The following is a 21,646-nucleotide window of genomic DNA, read 5'->3' on the forward strand; positions in this document are numbered from 1 at the left end:
ACACAAACACCAGGGCCACAGGGACCAGGCAGACCTGGTCCGCAGGGATCAGAACTAGGATACCAAGGTCATGGTCTCCAGGTATTGGGATCAAGGAATTACATTTGAAAGGATCAAGAGTTGGAGTTTGCGCCAAGAAAAAGGGTTAGTATAGGGAATTGGTCTAGACTAAAGGATACAATCCATTTGCTCTGGAAACAGAGACAGTTCCAGAAAAAGGAACCACATCTGCAAGTATCACGGCACCTTGGAGTTTGTTGACAAGAGCTAGCACTACATAGATCACGTTTTGAAGACTATGGATTCCAAGATATTTGTATGCAGCAACTGGGGAGAAAGGAATAGCTTCTAAAAAGGTTAAGGGCTACATGCATCAAGGCATTTAATGAGAAAGAGGTAAATATGGACAAGGTATAAGGGGTCTTGATTTACGGGTTCTTTGGCTAAAAATACAGTTGAAAAAACACTAATCATGTCTATAGAGTCATGGTTTACACTTAGTGGGGATGAAGAAATAATGTCTAAAACAGGGGTCCCCAAACGGCTCCTCAAGGGCCACTGTGGGTTCTGGTTTTTATACAAACTGATCCAGCACAAAGAGGTAAACCAATGAGGTTTCTGCTAAAATGGACAGCACCTGACTGCTATCAACTGATTGGAGTTGTAAGACACCAGATTGGTGAAAGATGCTGTTATGTGTAGTTGGAATAAAATCCTGCACCCTCCGCGGGCCTTTGTGGTGGTCGGTCCTCACTGTGTGGAGCTTGCATTTTCTCCCTGTGCTTGTGTGGGATTTTTATGGGTACTCTGGTTTCCTCCCACATCCCAAAAACATGCAGAATGGGCTTGTTGAACACTCTAGATTGCCCCTAGTTGTGAGTGTGAGGGTGAATTGTTGTCCATCTGCTTGTGCCCTGCGATTGGCTGGCCGCCGATTCAGGGTGTGCTGTAGTTAGCTGGGATCTGCTCCAGCACCCCCGGGATCCTTGTGAGGATGGTTTAGAAAATAAAAGAATGAATACAACCAATTCAAACACAAACAATTTAGATTTGTATTCACATATATAAAAACATCTAAATCACATTTAAAAGTATATCTCAAATAAAATTCTAAAAATACTATAAAAAGGATGAAAAATTCTCACATTAAAGCATTTAACGCGTAATACAGATACAAATGCCGAGTTGCCCACGCGTAGGGGGGGTTTGGACGGCGACGATTACTTAAAAAGCTAACATCAACTACATTTCCCAGAATTCTTCTTGCGCTGACGTCACGATTTTTTGCCCAATTATCGAGCGCAATAGTAACGTGACCACAGTTGCAGCAGATTTGAATCGTTGAGTCTCGAGCAGAAAGCGTTTTATAATAGCTTTCGTCAAAACTAAAAAACAAGGTTTGTAATTCTTGAATTTATTAAGTGTGCTAAATTCGATGTCGATATTGAATTTTGTAGTTTTACTTTGGGAGGAGAAATACTAACGTAAATCCACTAACAGACCACAGTTCAACCTAGCTTGTGTGGGCACCAAATTCATGTTTCTCGTCGAGTTTGATTAAAAGGTCCATATGTTGAGATATCGTCACAAGAAATAAAATGTGATTATTATGATTGCACATTTACAGACTAAGAGAGCCACCGGCGAAATGGAGCATCGAGCTAACAGCGGTCTGTCAAGCATTCTTCATATGCAGAAAATCATTCTAAGGCTGATTAAATAATTCTTGTGTGTGTTCTCCACAGATGTGATTTTTCTAATGGACGAGAAATTCGACTTTGATGTTTCTCTCTCACCTGACAGGTAGAAACTTTTACCTTCCTCTTCAGAAAAAAAGATCTATATTTAGCTCTTTGACTACACTCGTACGCCTCTTCAAATTTACATTTTTGACAATATCACAGCTGTAGTATTTAGAGTTCCACTCTGTAATCCTTACTATTATTATTTTTTTATCTCCACATGACATCTTGACAAAAAAACAACAACACTTGAACAGCCATTTTTTTCTGTGGTAGGAGGAAATTGTAGGCCACACTTTACTCTAGGTCGAATTTCTATCATATACAGCAAGGGTGCTCCAACTTTTTTGCTCCAAGATCTACGTACATTTAAAGTTGTTAACCTCCCACCATCTACCCTTTTTTAACAGGCATACCTGTCAACCTCTGCCGATAACTGCCCTTATAAATGATTATGATTCCCCTTACAAACCCCCCAAAAACCTTACAAACACTGTACGAGTCGTACGGTGTTTGCAAGGTTTTTTGGGGGTTTGTAAGGGGAATCATAATCATTTATAAGGGCAGTTATCGGCAGAGGTTGACAGGTATGAACAGGCCACCGACAAAGCTCAGCAATTATGTATGGACTTTCCAAAATCATTAGAGTCTAGCTAAGGAAATCAACAGACGGGAGGATCAAAATGTTATTGTCATGCATTCTACCAATAGTAGCTTGGCGATGACGATAGTTCCTTGGCGATCTACCGATAGATCGCTATCTATGTAATGGGCACCCCTGATATACAGTATGTAATTTTTGAAGTATTTAAAACACAAAGTTAGGGTTCAATGAATATTTGACTTTTTCATTCAGACCACTCTTGTCCTTAGAATGTCTCACAATGTCCCTCACACGACAACTTTTCAGAAAATGTAGGCATGGGTTTCCTACGCCCTTTATTCAACTTGGTGCTTTACCCTTTATTTAGCTTTTTATCACACACTCACTTCGTCACAGTGGCCCCCCAAACTCATGATTGATCAGTGATTTGATACCGCAAAACGTGTCTAATTGATTACTCGATCATATATGCAAAACTTTCACCGAATGAGTCACAAAAGGTACTGTAATGTGTCAATGCTCACAGGTGGTTGGGTTAATAGCAAAGTGTAAGTCAATACTGAGGCTGATAATGCATATTTTTCAATGTTTTCCATCTGAAGCTCCATGAGTGATAAAGACAAGGATGATGTTTTTTTGGACATGTCCCACCATATGATTGAACCTATGCCCAACAAATTGGTGTCCTGCTTGGAGCAAGGGTCTGGCGAAGCACGAGTAAGGTGGAGTCCGCTCTCGGGGGACCAGCTTGAAATCGTGTGTCAAGAGGCTAAGCGGCTAGCCGATCGGCTGCAGCGTGGCAAGGGTCCCAGCGGCGAGGAAGAGGCTGCCGCCCAGGAGTCTCCTTCCCTAGTCGAAGCAGATAAGGAGAGCTTCATCCAAGACGCCACTGCCAAACTGAACGTGTTGGCGACGCCCCTCAGACATTGTAGTCCTGTCAAACGTCAGACCTTCCTAGTGCAGGATAGCCCTATGAAAGACTTGCCCCCAGCTTTCCAAGAACGCTTGCGGCGAGCAAGTGCCGCCCCCAGTTCGGGATCCTCCGCCGCCCCGGCCACTCGTGCCTTCACTCGGCTCAGCACAGCAAACCCGGCTGGTAGTGTCAAGACCCGTGCGCCGCTACGGGGGAAAGCGGGACTGGGTGGCGTCTTGCCTAGCAAGCCCACCGTGCCCAGGACTTTGTCTTCTGTCAGCAAGGGCGCTGACCCCCTAAAAATCAAAGTGCAACGGCCAAACAAAGTTGGTTCTTTGTTTTTTTCCTCATCCTACAACTCAAGAAGCGATGACCTCACACTTTTTTCTTTGTCCAGGTCGTGTCAAGTTATAAACCAAGCCTTGATTTTGCCGGCCGGACCAAGTCCTGCACTGATATTGTTTCAGTTTCCCCCAGCGTTGTATCCGACATGAGCAATTCATCTCACAACTCCAACGCAGTGGGGAAGAAGCGCACGCTTGCTCCGCCCACAAAGGTGCCTGACCATTGCGATTTGTTGATGGTGTTTTAACGGTTAGTGAACATCTTGGGATGTGTGTGTCGTGTCTCCCACTTGAAGGTGGTTAGGAGGAAGTCCGGCATTGTGGTGGCGCCAATTCAAAGCAGAAAGACGACAGAAAGGCACAACACGTCGTCGTCCTCGTCCTCGGTGTCCAGCTTCAATTCCAGCCTTTCCTTGTCCCCGTCTGCTGGTTTGTTCATTGCTGCTTACTTGACTCATGATTAACTGTACGGAAAATGTTGAAGTTGTGTTGTATGACGTGCCACTGCTAATCCAAACCTGGTACGCTGTTTATTTTTTCACCGGGTGGAAACTATTAGCAAATTGTTGAGGCTATTTGCTAGTGTGTATTGTAGGTTCTAAGGCCATCTGTTAGCCTGGCCAATTATGATTGCTTTTATTGGCATATACAATACTGTATATAAAATGTCGGAATTCGAAATTTGGGCATGAGGAAGCCATTGTTCAACTTTCAGGAAAGTACAGCTAGCCTGGTAAGTGCTAATTAATCGAAACGATTTGAATGAAATAAAGCTGATAACTGCTCATAGTTCGCCATCTTAGTAACTTTGTCCTCTTCACAGGTAAAATGAATTCCTCCGGGAACCAGTGTCTGAGGTCTTCCACCAACCCGGTTGCCCCCGGTGGTGTTAGCAGGCCTGCCAATCAAAGCAAACGGCGCTCCAGCAAGGGTGGTGCCACAACGGTCGTAGAGCGTACAATGACGCCGCTGTCTTCAGCCAACAGTAAATACAGAAAGTTGTCAGAGCCCGTCAAGGGTCTCAGGACTCCGACCCAACGCCAAATCACGCCTGCAAAAACATCTTTGGACAAGACTCTTGGTGCACCCATCAATGCATCAATGCTGACTCCAAGTGGGCGGAGCATAAAAAGACACTCTACGACTCTAGATCAGATGGTCGCATCCAGCGGAAAAGCATCAGGGCAAGGTCAGGAAAATATCAACTTAAGTTTTTCTATAACATTTTCACATAGCCTTACAGAGAACCCATCCATGCATTTTTTTCCATCATAAAAAAAAACATGAACTAAATCTAAAAAAAAATCTTACTGGCAGTAGTCAGAGGTTGACGAGAAGATTTGAAGTCTCTAAAGCAGTGGATCAAAGATGTCACATTAATTCAGTGCATGGCGTTCTTATTTCTCTTTCTTTTTACTTTTAGAGTAAACAAGCAACAATCGCATCATTGCAAGTAAGATGTACCAAAACAATGTTAAATTGTCAATTCTTCAGAGCCCCCCGCTTCACTTTACACCAGCTGAATCCGGACCCCATGTTCTTCAGTTTCCCCGAGTCGGCCATTTATTGAGTCACTGTCCTGTTTCAAGGAGGCATATTCGTTGAGATTGGTTACCAAAAGAAAGTGGTACTGCAACCCATATCAAAATATTAAAGTGGAGAACCTCACCTTCCCGTTTTTGGCTACCAGATAAGCTTAACACAATTGCAACTCAAGCTGCATGAACAATGTTGTATTTCAAACAAATTATACATTAATCTTAGCAATGATCATGTGTATCCTTTAACCTATCTACTACATGCCAAAAATGAAACGAGCGCACGCCAGCGTTGAGTCGGTGCACAAATCAGTGTTTCCGACAAAAGAACCTAAAATGAGCAGAGTTTAGTTTCTATCTCCATGACTAAATACTTTCCTTATCAACATAAGCTCACTGGAAAATAAATATTTCATTCTGGAATTGACAGCATCCACAAATAAGAGTATTTACTCCTCTATCCATTTTGATATAAAATCAAAAGAATTCTGACTTCCATGTGACATAAACAATGATTTTTAAGAAAGATCCAAGTCACAAATGACAAGTTATAGAAGAAGGCCACCAATTCAATGGTGCCTTCTCGACAGGAATTAATGAAGATGATGACCTTTTACAGCTATTGCTAAAACGTGTTTTTTTTCTCTTCACTTGTTTAAGGTTTTTGTTCTCCGGATCTCTCGAAGGTGCTAAGACCCAAGAGGCTGGTGTCGGTGGCCTGCATGGAAGGGTTTGTTATTTTAAATGGCTAACTAACAGGAGCTTGAGTCAATTATAATGGCTGTTAGCACATATTTGCTTCGACTAACTGTTATTGGATACCGTTTTTAAAAGTTAACATTTAATGTTAAATGCAAACTATAAGCCAATATGAGGTGATGCCAATGACCCAAGTTTTAGACATGCTAACTATTGTTACATATAGATGCAAATGGTTAATTGTTAGAGCATGTTACTTTTCTATGACAATAGTTTAGCCCCATCTAACGGTGACTATAGTGCTCTACAATATTAGACATTTTATTTCACGCAATATATTTTCATTATTTGGTGAAAGTTTATACAACCAATCTTTTCCCCCACTTTATTTTTGAATTGACATTATACTCCCCCTGTGACTAATTCATCAAGTAGTGCTGCAACATAAAACGTACTGTGTGTTTGACTTTCAATACTATATTTATTTTGCATGATGTCCAGGGATGAGCCAGATACGCGGGTGACAGTGTAAATGTTGATAACAAAGAATAATTGGTGACAAATGAAGAGTATAACTAATAAATTGGGACAAAGCCACCAAGAGGCCGATTGGTGTTACTACTATGAATTATGGAGTCCCATCACTGAAGACAAGTAAAAAATAAAGTTAAAAAAACAGCCATAATGACGATAAACCGATAAAATGCAGATGGAAAGTTTGTTTTTCCCTATATATATGTATGTGTATGTGTATATGTGTATATATATATGTATATATGTATATATGTATATATGTATATATATGTATATGTATATATATATATATATATATATATATATGTATGTGTATATATATATATATATATATATATATATATATATACATGTGTGTATGTATGTGTGTGTATATATGTGTGTATATATATATATATATATATATATATATATATATATATATATATAAATAAATAAATAAATAAATAAATAAATAAATAAATAAAATGACAGTCAGTCATACTGTCATATTGTACATAGTACTAATGGTGACATCCCTGTGGTTGGGTTCTTATGAGATTACCACCCATGTTCTTCCCGCCCCCTTTAGCCTTTCCCAAATGCACGGCCTGCAGTCACCCCCTATAGGAGTAACCAGGCCCATGCAGTTGCATTCCCAGCGTCCCTCCGGTCTCCCCACGCCAGTCAAACGTCAGACCGCCGCTCACACGCTTGGCAGCCACCCCAGAGCCTCCAAGTCCTCCAGAAAGCAAGTGACCCGTGACTTCGACGGCCCCTCCGGGACCTCTCCAAGGTGACTGTTCAATTCTACTGTGATGGTTGACTCTTTGCAGGAAGGTGTGTTAACATTTCTTTTTCCACCTGTGTAGTCCTGCTCCCGGAGATTCTAATGGGCCAGATCTTGTAGAGATCCAACCGTTTTGTCTGGAGGACCAGCCTCCTGCCAATCCGAGCGGGCCAAATAGTCTAGAGCGTGAAGAGCAGCCTCCTGTCCAACCGAGCGCCGCAAATAGTTCAGAGTGTGAGGAGCAGCCTCCTTCTAATCCGAGTGGGCCAAATAGTCCAGAGACCAAGGAGCAGCCTCCTTCTAATCCGAGTGGGCCAAATAGTCCAGAGACAGAGGAGCGCCCTGGTCACTGCCCACCAGAGCCCAGCAAAGAAGCCATCATCCCGCCTGAAAGCGCCACACAAGAGGTTGGCATAAGAGCACTTTGGACCACCTGACCTGGTTTCTAAATGTGTCCCCTTGTCCTCAGGTTCTCCTGCTGGACCTTCCCGTGCTGACGCCCCAACCTGTGGAGAAACTGCTCATAGACTTGAGCAACACTCCCGACTTGATTCGCAACAACAGCAAAACTTGTGCCGGAACGCAGGTGCTAAATATTTTCATTTTGTAACGTGGCCAAGTTTGAACTATAATGTTTACAGCACTCGTAAATCCATCCATGTGTTGAATTGAGTTGTTTTGTCGGCCGTTTTTTTCTTCTTCAAATTTTGTTGCGAACTCATTCTCAGCTTGGATCATTGTGGTTGCAAAGTAACATATGATTAATTCAAAGTTTCTTTATGTGTTGCAGCAGCTGATTGATTTAAGTTCACCGCTCATCAAGTGGAGTCCGGAAGACAAAAAGGAGAACAGCGCTCCCCTCATTAATTTATCCTTCTAAAGTACACAGACGACATGGTCGGTGTGTGTCGCCGTGAAAACAATGAATGCTGTTTGGGATTTTATTTGTTTTGCTGCTCTTAAAAATTCTCATTTGAATAAAAGTTGTACATTTATCTTCATTGTACTTTTGTTTTTATAGGATTTGTATTTTCGCAGTCTTTAACCGATATCAGATAGAAACCTTCCGTATATGAAATTGTATCAGGATGCTTAACTCAACTGCCGGACAAAGGTACGTATTAGGACGCAGGCTACAATGCTTAATCGGTAAGAGGCCCATAACATCTTCAATTGAAGGTGCTTGACCAGGGTGGGCAACCTATTCCAAGAAGGGCCGCAGTGGGTGCGGGTTTTCGTTCCAACCTATAGGAGGAAACCTTTCCACCTATCTGGTATTGCAGTCGGGTGCTTCTTGTTCCATCAGAAATGTGTGGGAGGAAACTGGAGTACCCTGAGAAAACCCACACAGGCCCGGGTAGAAGATGCAAACTCCACACAGGTGGACCGACCTGGATTCGAATCCAGGACCCCAGAGCTGTGAGGCCGACGCGCTAGCCACTCATCCCTCAGGCCGCACCAGGTTTTTGTTTCACTATGACTTTTATTTATTTCCCCTTTTAGTATTTGTTTAGTTAAGATGATTATAAATAATAACGGGTGTTTTCTGATTAGAATTAGAGTGGATTGCTGAGAATTTGAATGTGACGGTGACATGCCCTCTGTTCTTTCTCCATAATTACTACAATTGCAAGTGGTTGGCAATGTGAAAACCGGTTGGAATGGGCGTACAGCGAATAAATAAATAAAGCATAATTTAAAGTGATGCACGTGCTTTAGTACATGACTTTTGTTGCGTAACCAGAGCCTGTCATTGTTAACATATTTTTATTTTAAAAAGGAAAATCTACTTTGTGTAAAATATCTAACTACATGATGACTTTTTTCACTCCTGAAACAACTACAAATTAGCAATATAAAATTTGGTAAGATGGCGTGGTCGGGTGAGTGGTTAGCGTGTCGGCTTCACAGCTCTGGGGTCCTGGGTTCAAGTCCAGGTCGGTCCACCTGTGTGGAGTTTGCATGTGGTCCACGTGGGTTTCCTCTGGGTACTCCGGTTTCCTCCCACATTCCAAAAACATGCATCATTTCCAGAGTTTTAACATTTAGAGTTGGAATTTACATTTGGATTTACCATTTAGGTGTAATAATATTTACTATTTCGATTTAGCAAATCTTTTAAATATTAGTTGTATGAAATTTTTGTCTTGTTATCTATGTTGTCACTGGTTGTTTATAACAGACAGACAGGTTTTTTAAGGTTTAGTCATAACATGTTTTGGCCCGTTGCTTCTGCCTTTTTCAGAGTGTCACTTGTCCTATTGTAACATGCCTGAATCATCTGTTATTTCCTCAGGGCTCGACTTACCTGCCAGGAATGACAGGCAAGTCCCGTCCCCACTGTCCATTTAACCCCCCAGGAGGCTGCTCCAGGTGGAAGAGAGCATGAAAGCCCCCTCGTCCCTGTTGATAGTCTTCGAACCTCGCTTGCGGCTCTCAATGGCCCCCCTGATGCTTCCAGCGCTGATGTTTATTTTCTTCAGTGCGGATGACTGGCACATCCGCTGATTAAGGCACATTGCAAATACACCAGTGGCACTGAAGAAGGCGGAAGCAACGGCCCGAAACATTTCAGGTGACTAAACGTACACTTAAAAACACAATTGTCTGTTATAAACGAACAGGTCAAAACACAATTTAAATATTCTTACTTGACCAATTTTGTCAGCAGTGCAAGAAAGTGAGTGGAATATTCAAAACCAGGTTTTTAACCGTTTTCTGCATCCATTTAAGTTTCTTCTGAAACAAGCAACACCTGACTGCAATCAATTGATTCCACTTTCAAGGCACTAGATTGGTGAAAATGTACCTTTGTCCTTGCTTGGAATAGAAACATGCACTCGTTGCAGCCCTTGAGCGTTTTGGACACCCATCTTTGCAGAGTTTGAAGTTGGAGTGTGGTCATTTCGACCTGAGATTTCCATGAAGGAAGAAAATGGAGTTGACACCTAGTACTGCTGGTGCATTATCAGTGTCAGGTTCACCAATGCATACCTGTCAACCTCTGCCGATAACTGCCCTTATAAATAATTATGATTCCCCTTACAAACCCCCAAAAAACCTTACAAACACCGTACGACTCGTACGGTGTTTGTAAGGTTTTTTTGGGGGTTTGTAAGGGGAATCAATAATCATTTATAAGGGCAGTTATCGGCAGAGGTTGACAGGTATGCCGATGGGGATTCCCAAATGGACGCACAAATAAAGAGACAAGACAATCTTCTGGGTTTTCTTGCAATTGAGAATCAAACTTTACAGGTCTGTCTTTTTCTTGTTTATTGTTATTGTCTATGATGTTTCCTGTATCTGCATGACATCATAATTCAAATGAAATTTTTGATCAGTTAACAAGTGTGTTCACTTCGCTAGAAAAATATTTCATGAAGGATAATTATCATGTTGGTGCTTAAATATCTGCCAAAGAATGGAAAATATGTTTCTTGTTAAGCATGACGTTTTTGTTTGTCATTTGGCACTTTGCCAAAAAAAAAAAAAGAATTCACCTCGATCTCGGTGGTCAGGGACATATTTAACAGTTTTGAGGACAGCGGTCACTACAGTGCACATGTATTCAAAAGTTGTTGTTTTCTTAACTCATTCTCTTCCAGTTTAGGCATCAGAGTATGTGTTGTGGTAGTTAGCAAAAGGTGGACATTGATACAGAAAGCATTTGTTTTGTTTGTTTTCATGTAATTTTTGAAAAGGATTTTTTTTCCAAATTATTTTTATTATATTTTGACCTTACTTTATTTAAATGATTTTATCAAATTCCTCCATTCATTGTCTAAACCTCTGATCCTCACTAGGGTTGTGGGGGTGCTGGAGCCCATCCCGGCTCCAACAGAGTGAACCTGAACTGGATGCCAGCTTTTGCATATTCAATATGGGCGTGGTTACGCCTCTTGTTGACGCAGCTGCGTAAATTAAGCACATGTGCAGTAGCTCATCCTTTCAAAAAGCCTTTTCCATGCTGACGGACGACGATCACGCCAACGAGGTAAGTCGTTTAGCAATTTACTGGCTTAAATCTATTTTATCACGCTACCGGGAGATTTATTTAGGAATCAATTGAGCCAAAAATGCCAACAAATGTGTTTGTTTAATGCCAGGTTGAACACACCGTCAATAATTTAAGTTTGGGCTTCTTTTCCCCGCCGGCTGTGTGTTGCGTGTGACTAGTTATCTTAGCATTAGCGTCCAATTTGACTTAAAAGTATGTTGTGCGTTTTCTCTCCATTATTGAGTCGTGTGGAAAGACTTTTAATCTAATCAAACAAAGCCGGACAGTTTGCTTGGTAAAGGCTCACTCAAAAATAACATCCAGAGGCACGACTTAGTTCGTAGTGTCTTGTATGTAATGATAGTTTTCACTGCGAGTGCTAAACACCCGTTTCCAACTTGTAATTGTTCCGTTTTCACACAAAGGGGAGAACATGTAAACTGCACACAGGTGGACATGACCTGGATTTGAACCCAGGATCCCAGAGCTGTGAGGCTGACGCGCTAACCACTTGCCCCACCGTATTCATGGACAAAATATAATTAACATCAGTCTGTAATTCAGATATATTTTAGGCCAGCAGAGAAGGCCTTGCAGGCCCTGATGGTCCACAATTGCTATATTGTATAAAATGTTTCTTGCCCTTAACTGCTTCACTGCCATTCACATTTCTAGACGTCAAATCTATTTCAACTGGGGAGGCTAGCATCGACCGATCATGTCTCACTGAAACTGGCGGTGATAGACGTCCATTCCGATTTGCCTGGAGTCGTCAAACTACCGCAACCAATGGGTAAGACTTAAAAGATCTTTTACTTTCACTTCGAACCTCTTAAAAAAAAATGCGCTCAGCCCGATTTCCAATAACGTTATCATATGGAAAAAAAAAACTTGCTGGGTAAAGGCTCACTCAAAAATAACATCCAGAGGAAGTTTGGCGACACTCTTTTTCCTTGTCGACGATAATGTCAAATATTTATTCATCTTATTAGACGTGCTTCATAACTGAGCAAAGAATACCCCAAGATTTGGTACAAACGTAAAGCTGGCATGCAAAATGACTTGAATGGCTGGACATCGTAAGGCTTTTTCTTGAAAAAAAAGTGGTCTATGTAAAGTAAAGCTTTTATTTGTTTAAAAAATAAATACTATGTATATATAGTCAGGCTTTTTTTCTTAAAAAATGACATAGTATTGTAAGGCTTTTTTGCGTAAAAAACGACATAGTATAGTAAGGCTTTTTCTTAAAAAAAAGTGGTCTATGTAAAGTAAAGCTTTTATTTGTTTAAAAAATAAATACTATGTATATATAGTCAGGCTTTTTTCTTTAAAAATGACCATGTATATTAAGGGTTTTTATTAAAAAATGACCATGTATAGTAAGGCTTTTTTATTTTAAAAAAACGACCATGTACAGTAAAGCGTTTTTCTTAAAAGACGACATAGTATAGTAAGGCTTTTTTTCTTAAAAAATGACATAGTATTGTAAGGCTTTTTTCTTAAAAAAAACGACAGAGTATTGTAAGGCTTTTTTTCGTAAAAAAACGACATAGTATAGGCTTTTTTCTTTAAAGACGACATAGTATAGTAAGGCTTATTTTCTTTAAAAACGACACAGTATAGTAAGGCTTTTTTGTCTTTAAAAACGACAAAGTATAGTAAGGCTTTTTATTTACAAAAAAGATCATGCATAGTAAGGCTTTTTTCTTAAAAAATGACCATGTATAGTAAGGCTTTTTTGTTTAAAAAAGACCATGTATAGTAAGGCTTTTTTTCTTAAAAAACGACATAGTATAGTAAGGCTTTTTTTCCTAAAAAAACGACATAGTATAGTATGGCTTTTTTCCCCTAAAAAAATGACATAGTATAGCATGGCTTTTTTTCTTGAAAAATGACATAGTAGAAGAAGGCTTTTTCCCTAAAAAACGACATAGTATAGTATGGCTTTTCCCCCTAAAAAACGACATAGTATAGTATGGCTTTTTTCCTTTAAAAAACGACATAGTATAGTATGGCTTTTTTTCTTAAAAAACGACATAGTATAGTAAGGCTTTTTTTCTTAAAAAACGACATAGTATAGTATGGCTTTTTTTTCCTAAAAAACGACATAGTATAGCATGGCTTTTTTTCTTGAAAAACGACATAGTAGAGGAAGGCTTTTTCCCTAAAAACCGACATAGTATAGTATGGCTTTTTTCCTTTAAAAAACGACATAGTATAGTAAGGCTTTTTTTTCCTAAAAAACGACATAGTATAGCATGGCTTTTTTTCTTGAAAAACGACATAGTAGAGGAAGCCTTTTTTTCTTAAAAAACGATATTGTATAGTAAGGCTTCTTTTCTTAAAAAACGACATAGTATAGTAAGGCTTTTTTTCTTTAAAAAATGACATAGCAAGTAAGGCTAAGAGAGTCGGAGAATAAATCTGACTTCTGATTCTTCACCTTCTAGTTGTTGCTGTGGTCCACTGGCAAAATCATTGGGTCAGAACATGAGGCGGGAATCAGGAGTGAGTTCAATTCCACTTGTTGCAATTCTCAAATTGTTTATTGAGGTAATGAAAAGGATAAATACAACTTCCAACTTTACTGTGGTGCAGTGGCAAAGACAATGGGTCAGAACTTCAGGTGGACTCAAGTTCAAATCCGAAGTGAGTTTGATTCCACTCTTTGCAATTCTCAAATTGTTTATTGAGGTAATTAAAAGGATAAATATAACTTCCAATCACATCATTTCAGAAGACACTGTGGTCCAGTGGCAAGAACAATGGGTTGAAATTGAAGTTGGACACAAGTTCAAATCAGAAGTGAGTTCAAGTCCACTCTTTGCAAATCTCAAATTGTTTATTGAGGTGATGAAAATGATAAATATAACTTCCAATCATCTAATTTCAGAAGTCGCTGTGGTCCAGTGGCAAAGACAATGGGTCAGACAGACCTCAAGTTAGTGGATTTGACTGCCATGTGGGAGATGGGGTTCGAATCCCGCTCTCGTTTGACTAATCACTACACTAGTAGTTCAGTAAATGGGTAATCCTTTTTTCATTCAAATAAAGACTTAGTCATTTTTTTCAGCAAAACAATATTTCCGGTCACCCTTCGGCTGACCGGAAGACAGTTGGGAGGGGGGGTTCCTGGTGGCGTTCGACAGTCGGCCTGCGGCCGACTGCCGACGCCATACAGTCGTTGACTGGCGACACTGGGACGTGAACCCTCGACACCCACGTCGCAGGCAGGTGACTTACCCACTACACCACGAGGCGGCCCGCCTATACATGATTGGAAGTTATATTTATCCTTTTCATTACCTAAATAAACAATTTGAGAATTGCAAAGAGTGGAATTGAACTCACTCCTGATTTGAACTTGAGTCCACCTGAAGTTCTGACCCATTGTCTTTGCCACTGGACCACAGTGACTTCTGAAATGATGTGATTGGAAGTTATATCTATCCTTTTCATTACCTCAATAAACAATTTGAGAATTGCAAAGAGTGGAATTGAACTCATTCCTGATTTGAACTTGAGTCCACCTGAAGTTCTGACCCATTGTCTTTGCCACTGGACCACAGTGACTTCTGAAATGATGAGATTGGAAGTTATATCTATCCTTTTCATTACCTCAATAAACAATTTGAGAATTGCAAAGAGTGGAATTGAACTCACTCCTGATTTGAACTTGAGTCCACTAGAAGTTCTGACCGTGTCTTTGCAACTGGACCACAGTGACTTCTGAAATGAAGTGATTGGAAGTTATATTTATCCTTTTCATTACCTCAATAAACAATTTGTGAATTGCAGAGAGTGGAATTGAACTCACTCCTGATTCCCACCTCAATTTCTGAATCAATATTTTTGCCACTGGACCACAGCAATAACTAAGAGAAGAATCAGAAGTCAGATTTATTCTCCGACTTTCTTAGCCTTACTATACTATGTCGATTTTTTAAAGAAAAAAGCCGTACTATATATACAAACATTTAATCTTGTGTAGGTTTGAAATTTCTGTTAGTGAATGGATATGAATATCCAGACCTTTTCAATTACTGACAGATTTAAAAAATGAAAACAAGATATCATGTGCTACGGATGATGTTTATTTATCTTTTTTTTTTTTTTTTACACATTACCAACTTGATCATAAATACGTTTAAAAATCCATACCCACATAACTTTTAACAATTGCGTCCATTGTGGGGAAGCTGCCCGGAGATGAAATTTATTGTTAAGTCAAACTGCTCTTTTTTTCTCCTTTAGGTGTGTTAGAAAAAAAGTGGGGATGCACAAGTTTTAGAAAAATATAAAAATGGGTTCAGTCAATAAACCTGGCAGTGAGGAGGTGATGAGCTATGTGGGTGGAAGTCAAGGGTCAAAAATGCCATTTAAAACAAGAGCAAAAAAACAAAAAGCAGAAAGCAGTAAAACCCAAGCAGTGTAAACAAAACAAAAAGACACGCCGCTAAAGCACCACCTAAAAATTATTTCAGAGTGTGTATGTGTGTGCGTGTGTGTGTGTGTATGTGTGTGTGTATGTACGCACGCGCACACACACGCGTATATATGTATATATGTGAAGACACGATAATTGAGGGATACATATATATATACTCGGCCTTGAACCGGGATCAATCTATTGATTGGTTAAGCACAACTGAATGGAAATTTACCAGAGCACATTAAAATCAATCAACATCGCCTTCTTTAAGTTGTGCTGTTAAAAAAAAGAATTTTTATTCAAATGTCCGAAATTGTCAAAATTTTTGAACTTGCTTTGTATTTTTTCCCATAACTTCAGTTGACATATACAGGACTTTTCCACTTATCCCCCTGAATATGTTAAATGTGTACACATCAGATTGAAAAGAGTCGAATCGTTATCCATAGAATATGGCGAAATTGATTACACATGCATTACAATTTAGTCAAATCCTTTTGTGATGATGACGTATAAGAAACTTCTAAGCAGAAAGTAAAAAGATAACCTACAATAAAACCTGTCTAAATTTAACAACCTTCATGTTTGGAGCCAAAAGGGGAGATGAACCCCTCCCCCTCTACAAAACACTGGGCTAGACTAACAAACGTCTCAACACCCACGATGGACACGTTAGGCGCGGCGGCGTGTCACTCGTGCGCGCACAAAACTACAAAAATGGCCGCCAGAAGACTACAACCATGCAAAGGGATACAGCGGCCTTCTCCACTCGATTCTACTAGCACAAAAAGACAACAATTCACAAGTTTAGAAAAATAATACGAGGACATTAAAATCAGTCTCTGGTGGCGGCACCTGCCTGCCTGCCGCTCGTGTCGAAGGATAGACCCCCCCCCTCGCCCAACGGACGGGAGGATAAAACAGTTTGAGTGTGCTTGGAAGCCAGTTTTAATAAGTGCAGTTTGAACAAAAAGCCACTTTTGTACTAAGTGTCTTTGTTCAAAGGGGTTTGACGCCAGTTTTAGAAAGCCGCTTTAGAGGAAAAGTTTTTAAGCCGTAAATCGAAATCCGTCGGAAGCCACTGGCGTCCAAAGTCATTTGTATCCACTTGAGTAGAATGATTTGTAGCCAGTCTTTATTTTTTTTGCTGAGAATTGATTCAAAGCCAGTTCCCGTGGAGAGTGGTTTGAACCCAATTTTGCCAAATTCCTTCGTGGTGGGTTGAACCTGATGTTTTCTTTTTTTTTTTTGGTTCCAGGTGGGACGGACGCAGTTCTTGCCGGAAGTGGTTTGAAGCTGGTGACGGTCGTGGCAGGGGAGGCGGGCGCAGCCGAGGCAGGAGCGACCTTTCACTTGTCGCCGAGGCCCAGGTAGGCGGCAGCTCTCTGGGCGGCATCCTGTAGAGGAACCAGCACGCCCTCCAGGAGGCCTCCGAGGGCGCTGAGGTGGCTCGCGTCCAGATGCAGGTGAGCCAAGTAGAGCAAGCCACAGACGAGCGCCAAGAGGACGACGAACCTGAGCGCGAGGGACAGGAACCCGCGCCCGGCCGGGGCTTTGGCGGCCGAGGAGGGGCTTAGACCTACGTCGCCACCACCCCGGCACAACGACTCCGAGTAGGAGCGAGACTCGGTGTAGACGCTGTGGCGCACGCGGGACTCGTCCAGCCAGAAATCGCTGGGCTTTACAGGCCGTCCTGCCGCTCCACGGATGGGACGCCTGCAGGTGGCGCTGTGGGTCAAAGAGAAAATAAATTCAACCCATATGGATTAATGATTAATTTCTTGATGCCTGTTATTGTGCTGACAATTCATTCATCTACTTACAAAATCAAGACCTTTTTAATGAAAAATTAAAAACAGGACACTAAAATTCTATTGTTTGTCTTTTCTTTTACATTTATTCATGTAAAAAAATGAATGGAATGTGTCAAATGAAACAACTAAATTGTCTCCATAAAGCTAAATTAAAAACACTCATGAATTTGTTCTATTACTTCGTTTTGTTTTGTTATCACCGACTATTATTTTATTTTTTTCCTATTTGTTTAAACACTTTTACTTTAGTTAGGAAATCTGTTGAAGGCTAAACGCAAAGAAAATCAAAACAAAACAAGATTGATATAAATGACATCAATTTATTTTTTCTTAAAATCTTTTTATACTTATAGGTACCCTGCAGCTTTTATGACAAAGCATCTTACTGATTTCACCTTTTTTGAATTATTTTTCTTGTTAATTAAGATTTTTTATAGAAAATTTCATTTTGCTTGGCGGACCACCACATTATGCAGAGTTCCCATGGGTATCAATGTGCGCATCTTTATTTGGTGTATAAAAGATATTATTGAACAATCAAACATTTTAATGCAGATGAATCAATGTAAATATAATATTAATACATGGACAACTACAGCTTTTAGTCATGTATGATTATATTTCTTAAATTTGGGAGGTGTGGCTTATACTCAGATGCGATTTATAGTCCATAAATTCTTATATTTTATTTTCTTAGTTAATGAAAAAAAAAAACTTTCATTTTAATATTTCGAAACTATTTTTCTTGATGTATAATATAATGTATTTTACTTTTATATTCTTTCTATGGGCATTTTAAATTGGACTAGCTTGTTTTGAATACAAAAAAAGAAATGAAGACAAGGAGAAGGACCGCCTTTTACCTGATGCCTGTCGGTGTGTTGATTTCATTGGCAAGAATATCTTCCACCACGCTCTCGCTGTTCTTCACGGGAGTGCCTTCGCTCACTGCCACCTCTTCTATAACCTGTTCAGGCAGATTTGAAGCCATTTTATATCAGTACATCACACGTGTGACGGCACATTAAGATGGACAAACTTTGGTCTGTCTTCTGCTGCTGCTTCGCACGGTGACCGGAGTTTTTCCTCGGCTGCGCACGGGATTCTCCACGATGGGGACGGCCTCCGCTTCGGTGCTGGCAATTTCCTCTGAAAGACATAACATTTCAGTTTTTCGGCTTTAGTGATGCAGCGTAATATCAAGAAAAAAATGTTGTGACCTTCAGTGTCAGACAGAACCATTTTTTTCCAATTCAATAGCCTTTGTTCCCACGTCACAGAAAGAATACAGTGGTACTTCTACTTATGAAATGAATTGATTCCAAAACTTTTTCGTAACAAGAGAAGTATATTATAAATAAAATAAATTCTCTAATTTGTTTCATGGTCCTCAAAAAAAAACAACAACAATTAAACCCTTTAAAAATGATCAATGTCCCAATTTTGTATGAAAAATGGAAGAAACAAAAATTTGGGAAAATTAAAAGAAAATGATTGAATGTATTAAATAAATAACAAGCATAGAAAAACATTTCTATGTGCGCAGGTGTATAACTGTCAAAAGGAAGCCAAAGCAGATGACCTCATGCACACAAACATCTAAACAACGTCAAATTATGAATTCAAAACAATTTAGCAATAAATGGCTGTCTTTTCAGACATAATCGATCATGTATGTCCTGCAATTTTTTCCTCCTCTATCCAAAGGCTACAGAGAGAGATTGTCAAGCAGGACGCAATGCCACTGCGACAATTTCAGAATAAAATAACGGATACAGGAAATGTATTGACGTTCTGGGGGATTTCGTAACTTGGATTTTGTTTTTGTATATTGGAACAGTATTTTGCATATTAAAGGGTTTCGGAACCTAAAAATTTCCTATATAGGAGGTACAACAGTACATGCCTCATACTGTAATCCCTTGCCATTTCACGGTTCAACTTTCGCAGCTTCACTACATTGCAGATTTTTTTCTGGGGAATTATTATTTATTTTATTTTTTTAAGTTCATAAAAATGTGAAAATCCACACTGAAACTCCAGAGCAGGAGCAACTCCCCATCTTCCGCTTGCTATTAGGACTCAGCATTGAATATATTTTTTAAACATTTATGATTATTAATAAGTTAATAACAATGTGAAAATTCACTGAATCTCGTAACCAGAAGCCACTCTTGCTACTAAGACTCAACACTAAAGATTTTTTTTTAATAGGGGTGACCATGTGTGGTCCACATTAACCACGATATTCGAGGGATTACTGTATAATATACAGGAATAGGTTCCCTCAAAGTGTCAACGAATTAATGCAGTCAAGATCAAGAATAGTCACCGTCTTCCTTGTCACTATACTGGTCAGAGTTGGTGTTGCCATTCTGGTTGGTGTCAGCCTTTGGGAGGGTGGTGACATCGGCAGGGACCTCGGCCTCCACTACCGAGGCCTCCAGAAGCTTCTGCAGCTTCTTCTCATACAACTTGCGGGTTAAATCTGCACAGAGACAACAAGGGGTAGCACTGAAGGCGTAGGTTTGAAATGCATGGCCGGCCACTGCTAAAAACCTTCCAAAGGTGGAAAAACAAGCGACTGCCATTGTCACATGCTATTTTAGCCAAACCTAAATATATTCTGGAATACAAATTTCTGTTGAAAGCTATCTTTGGTACATGCTTCTATTTATTTAGGGAGCAGAGAATGTTTATATTTCCGATTCTTTGACGTCACAGTCCAATGGTCAAAAGGCTTTACTTACTCTCAATAGGTCCTGCGTCCACTCCATACTTGGCAAGTTGATGTTTAAGGTCATCATCAGTGAGATCTGTCACCTCAATCTCTACGCGAGGTTTATCCGTCTTCCTGGTAGCTTTCTGCGAGGCATTCAAAACGATCGATCCGGTTAAATCAGCGCTCAATGACAAAAGATGCCCAAAAAATCAAGTTCCACTCCAATGGTAATACTCACTCTCCCCGAACGGCTTTTGTTGGAGACCACGGGGGCGGGTAGCTCCTCGTCGCTTGAGAAGGTGTCGACGGGCGGGCTACTTTTGTTGTTCTGCACCGTCAAGTTTTTCAAATAAAGCTGCACGTACACCTCTTTCTTGTGTTCGCCGCTGGGAAGCGCCACGTTGTTCGCCGCCAGCTCGTTCTTCAACTTGTCTTTTGTGAGCACCGACGGATCCTCGAGAAATTCTGCCATTTTTTTACGCCCGGACTAATCGTGTTATGGACGTGTTAGCGGATAACGGAACGACAGGAAAGAGAAGGCGCCTTGTTGTCAAACAGGATTGACTGGCGCCTAGCCGCCGATGCTAGCAGGAGTCTCGCTTATTTTGACAAATAAATCCGCGCGAATCGCTTTTAGCCGCTCGAACTCAGTATTTTATGGTTGTTTGGATTTTTCTAATATAATTACACGCGTTTTCCCTCGTGGGAAAGAGAAGCGAAAGACAAAAAATGGCAACCAACGGATGTTAGCAATTAGCTTCCAACCGGCCCACTCGTCTCTTGTCTATCGGTGTTCGGAGCACGACCAGGAAGTTTGTCGCCTCGCTATTGGCCAAGCGGTGTCAGTAAGCGACACTGTGATTGGCGCTCTTTGAATTGGACGCTCTGTGCGGCGGAGGCCCAGCCGCCCGACAGAAAGAAAAGTACTACAACTACATTTGGTCCCACTCAACATGGTCGACGTTTCACAAGTTTCTTTTGTTTATATTCGAAAACTGTACATGGGGTTTGGTTTAATCTATGTTGTTTGAGAAAACAGCTAGACAAACGCAAACATTACCACGAAACGCGCCATTTGTGACTCGGACGAGGAATGGCGGCTGCGCGTTCAGCCCTTTTGTTTACTACACGCAAGCTTCATTCGGAGTGTCAAAGAGGTGTTAATTCTCCCCAGGTTTCTCAAATGGGAGCCGCTAGAGGGCCATTAAGTGTGTTTTGAAAAAGACACCGCTGCATTTTCTTTTGACGTACGGAGTCAATATGTTGAGCTGCAGTCTTGTCTTTTGACCAGAAGAGAGCAGTGCGTGCTATGTTTTCAAAATGGCCGCTTCCTTTCCCTTCTGGCTTGTCATATTTTGCTTCCGGCCAACAATGAAATAAAATAATTATACTAAACTGAACAGTTAATTTTTTAACATATATGCAATATAAGCATTTCCAAATGATTAAATGTCTACGATTTAATCTCGTTTTGAAATTAAAAATAAATCCTGTTTTACTCTTTCACTGGTCCAAAAGACAAACAAAAACATCAC

At 40.4% G+C, this 21,646-nt stretch overlaps 2 protein-coding genes and 1 long non-coding RNA gene across 5 annotated transcripts; 2 read left to right on the plus strand and 1 right to left on the minus strand.

Moving 5' to 3' along the window:
• The first annotated feature begins 1,250 nt into the window (after positions 1–1,250).
• gtse1 (G-2 and S-phase expressed 1) lies at positions 1,251–8,138 on the plus strand. Of its 2 annotated transcripts, none has more exons than XM_077596446.1 (12): positions 1,251–1,397; positions 1,628–1,670; positions 1,746–1,803; positions 2,949–3,585; positions 3,657–3,815; positions 3,900–4,032; positions 4,427–4,792; positions 5,802–5,871; positions 6,946–7,149; positions 7,226–7,550; positions 7,613–7,729; positions 7,934–8,138. In XM_077596446.1, exons 2-12 carry the CDS (start codon positions 1,649–1,651, stop codon positions 8,021–8,023), a joined length of 2,181 nt encoding a protein of 726 aa, XP_077452572.1. In that variant the 5' UTR covers positions 1,251–1,397; positions 1,628–1,648; the 3' UTR covers positions 8,024–8,138. The 2 variants fall into 2 exon arrangements, with proteins under 2 accessions (XP_077452572.1, XP_077452573.1); XM_077596447.1 differs by having other exon boundaries at positions 7,937–8,138.
• Positions 8,139–8,169: 31 nt separating this feature from the next.
• LOC144071394 (uncharacterized) lies at positions 8,170–17,449 on the plus strand. Of its 2 annotated transcripts, XR_013299623.1 has the most exons (5): positions 8,170–8,257; positions 9,440–9,718; positions 10,950–11,140; positions 11,819–11,936; positions 16,834–17,449. It is a non-coding gene; the product is annotated as an uncharacterized LOC144071394 (long non-coding RNA). The 2 variants fall into 2 exon arrangements; XR_013299624.1 differs by lacking the exons at positions 8,170–8,257; positions 9,440–9,718 and adding an exon at positions 10,294–10,401.
• On the minus strand, positions 15,217–21,438 carry tmpob (thymopoietin b). The gene is made up of 6 exons (XM_077596449.1): positions 20,350–21,438; positions 20,140–20,254; positions 19,722–19,877; positions 18,429–18,538; positions 18,253–18,356; positions 15,217–17,303 (listed from the first exon to the last, which is right to left on the minus strand). The coding sequence occupies exons 1-6, from the start codon at positions 20,581–20,583 to the stop codon at positions 16,925–16,927; spliced, it is 1,098 nt and encodes a 365-aa protein (XP_077452575.1). The 5' UTR covers positions 20,584–21,438; the 3' UTR covers positions 15,217–16,924.
• Positions 21,439–21,646: the final 208 nt, after the last annotated feature.

The sequence above is a fragment of the Stigmatopora argus genome, chromosome 3 (genome assembly GCF_051989625.1).
Source record: "Stigmatopora argus isolate UIUO_Sarg chromosome 3, RoL_Sarg_1.0, whole genome shotgun sequence".
NCBI classification, from domain to species: domain Eukaryota; kingdom Metazoa; phylum Chordata; class Actinopteri; order Syngnathiformes; family Syngnathidae; genus Stigmatopora; species Stigmatopora argus.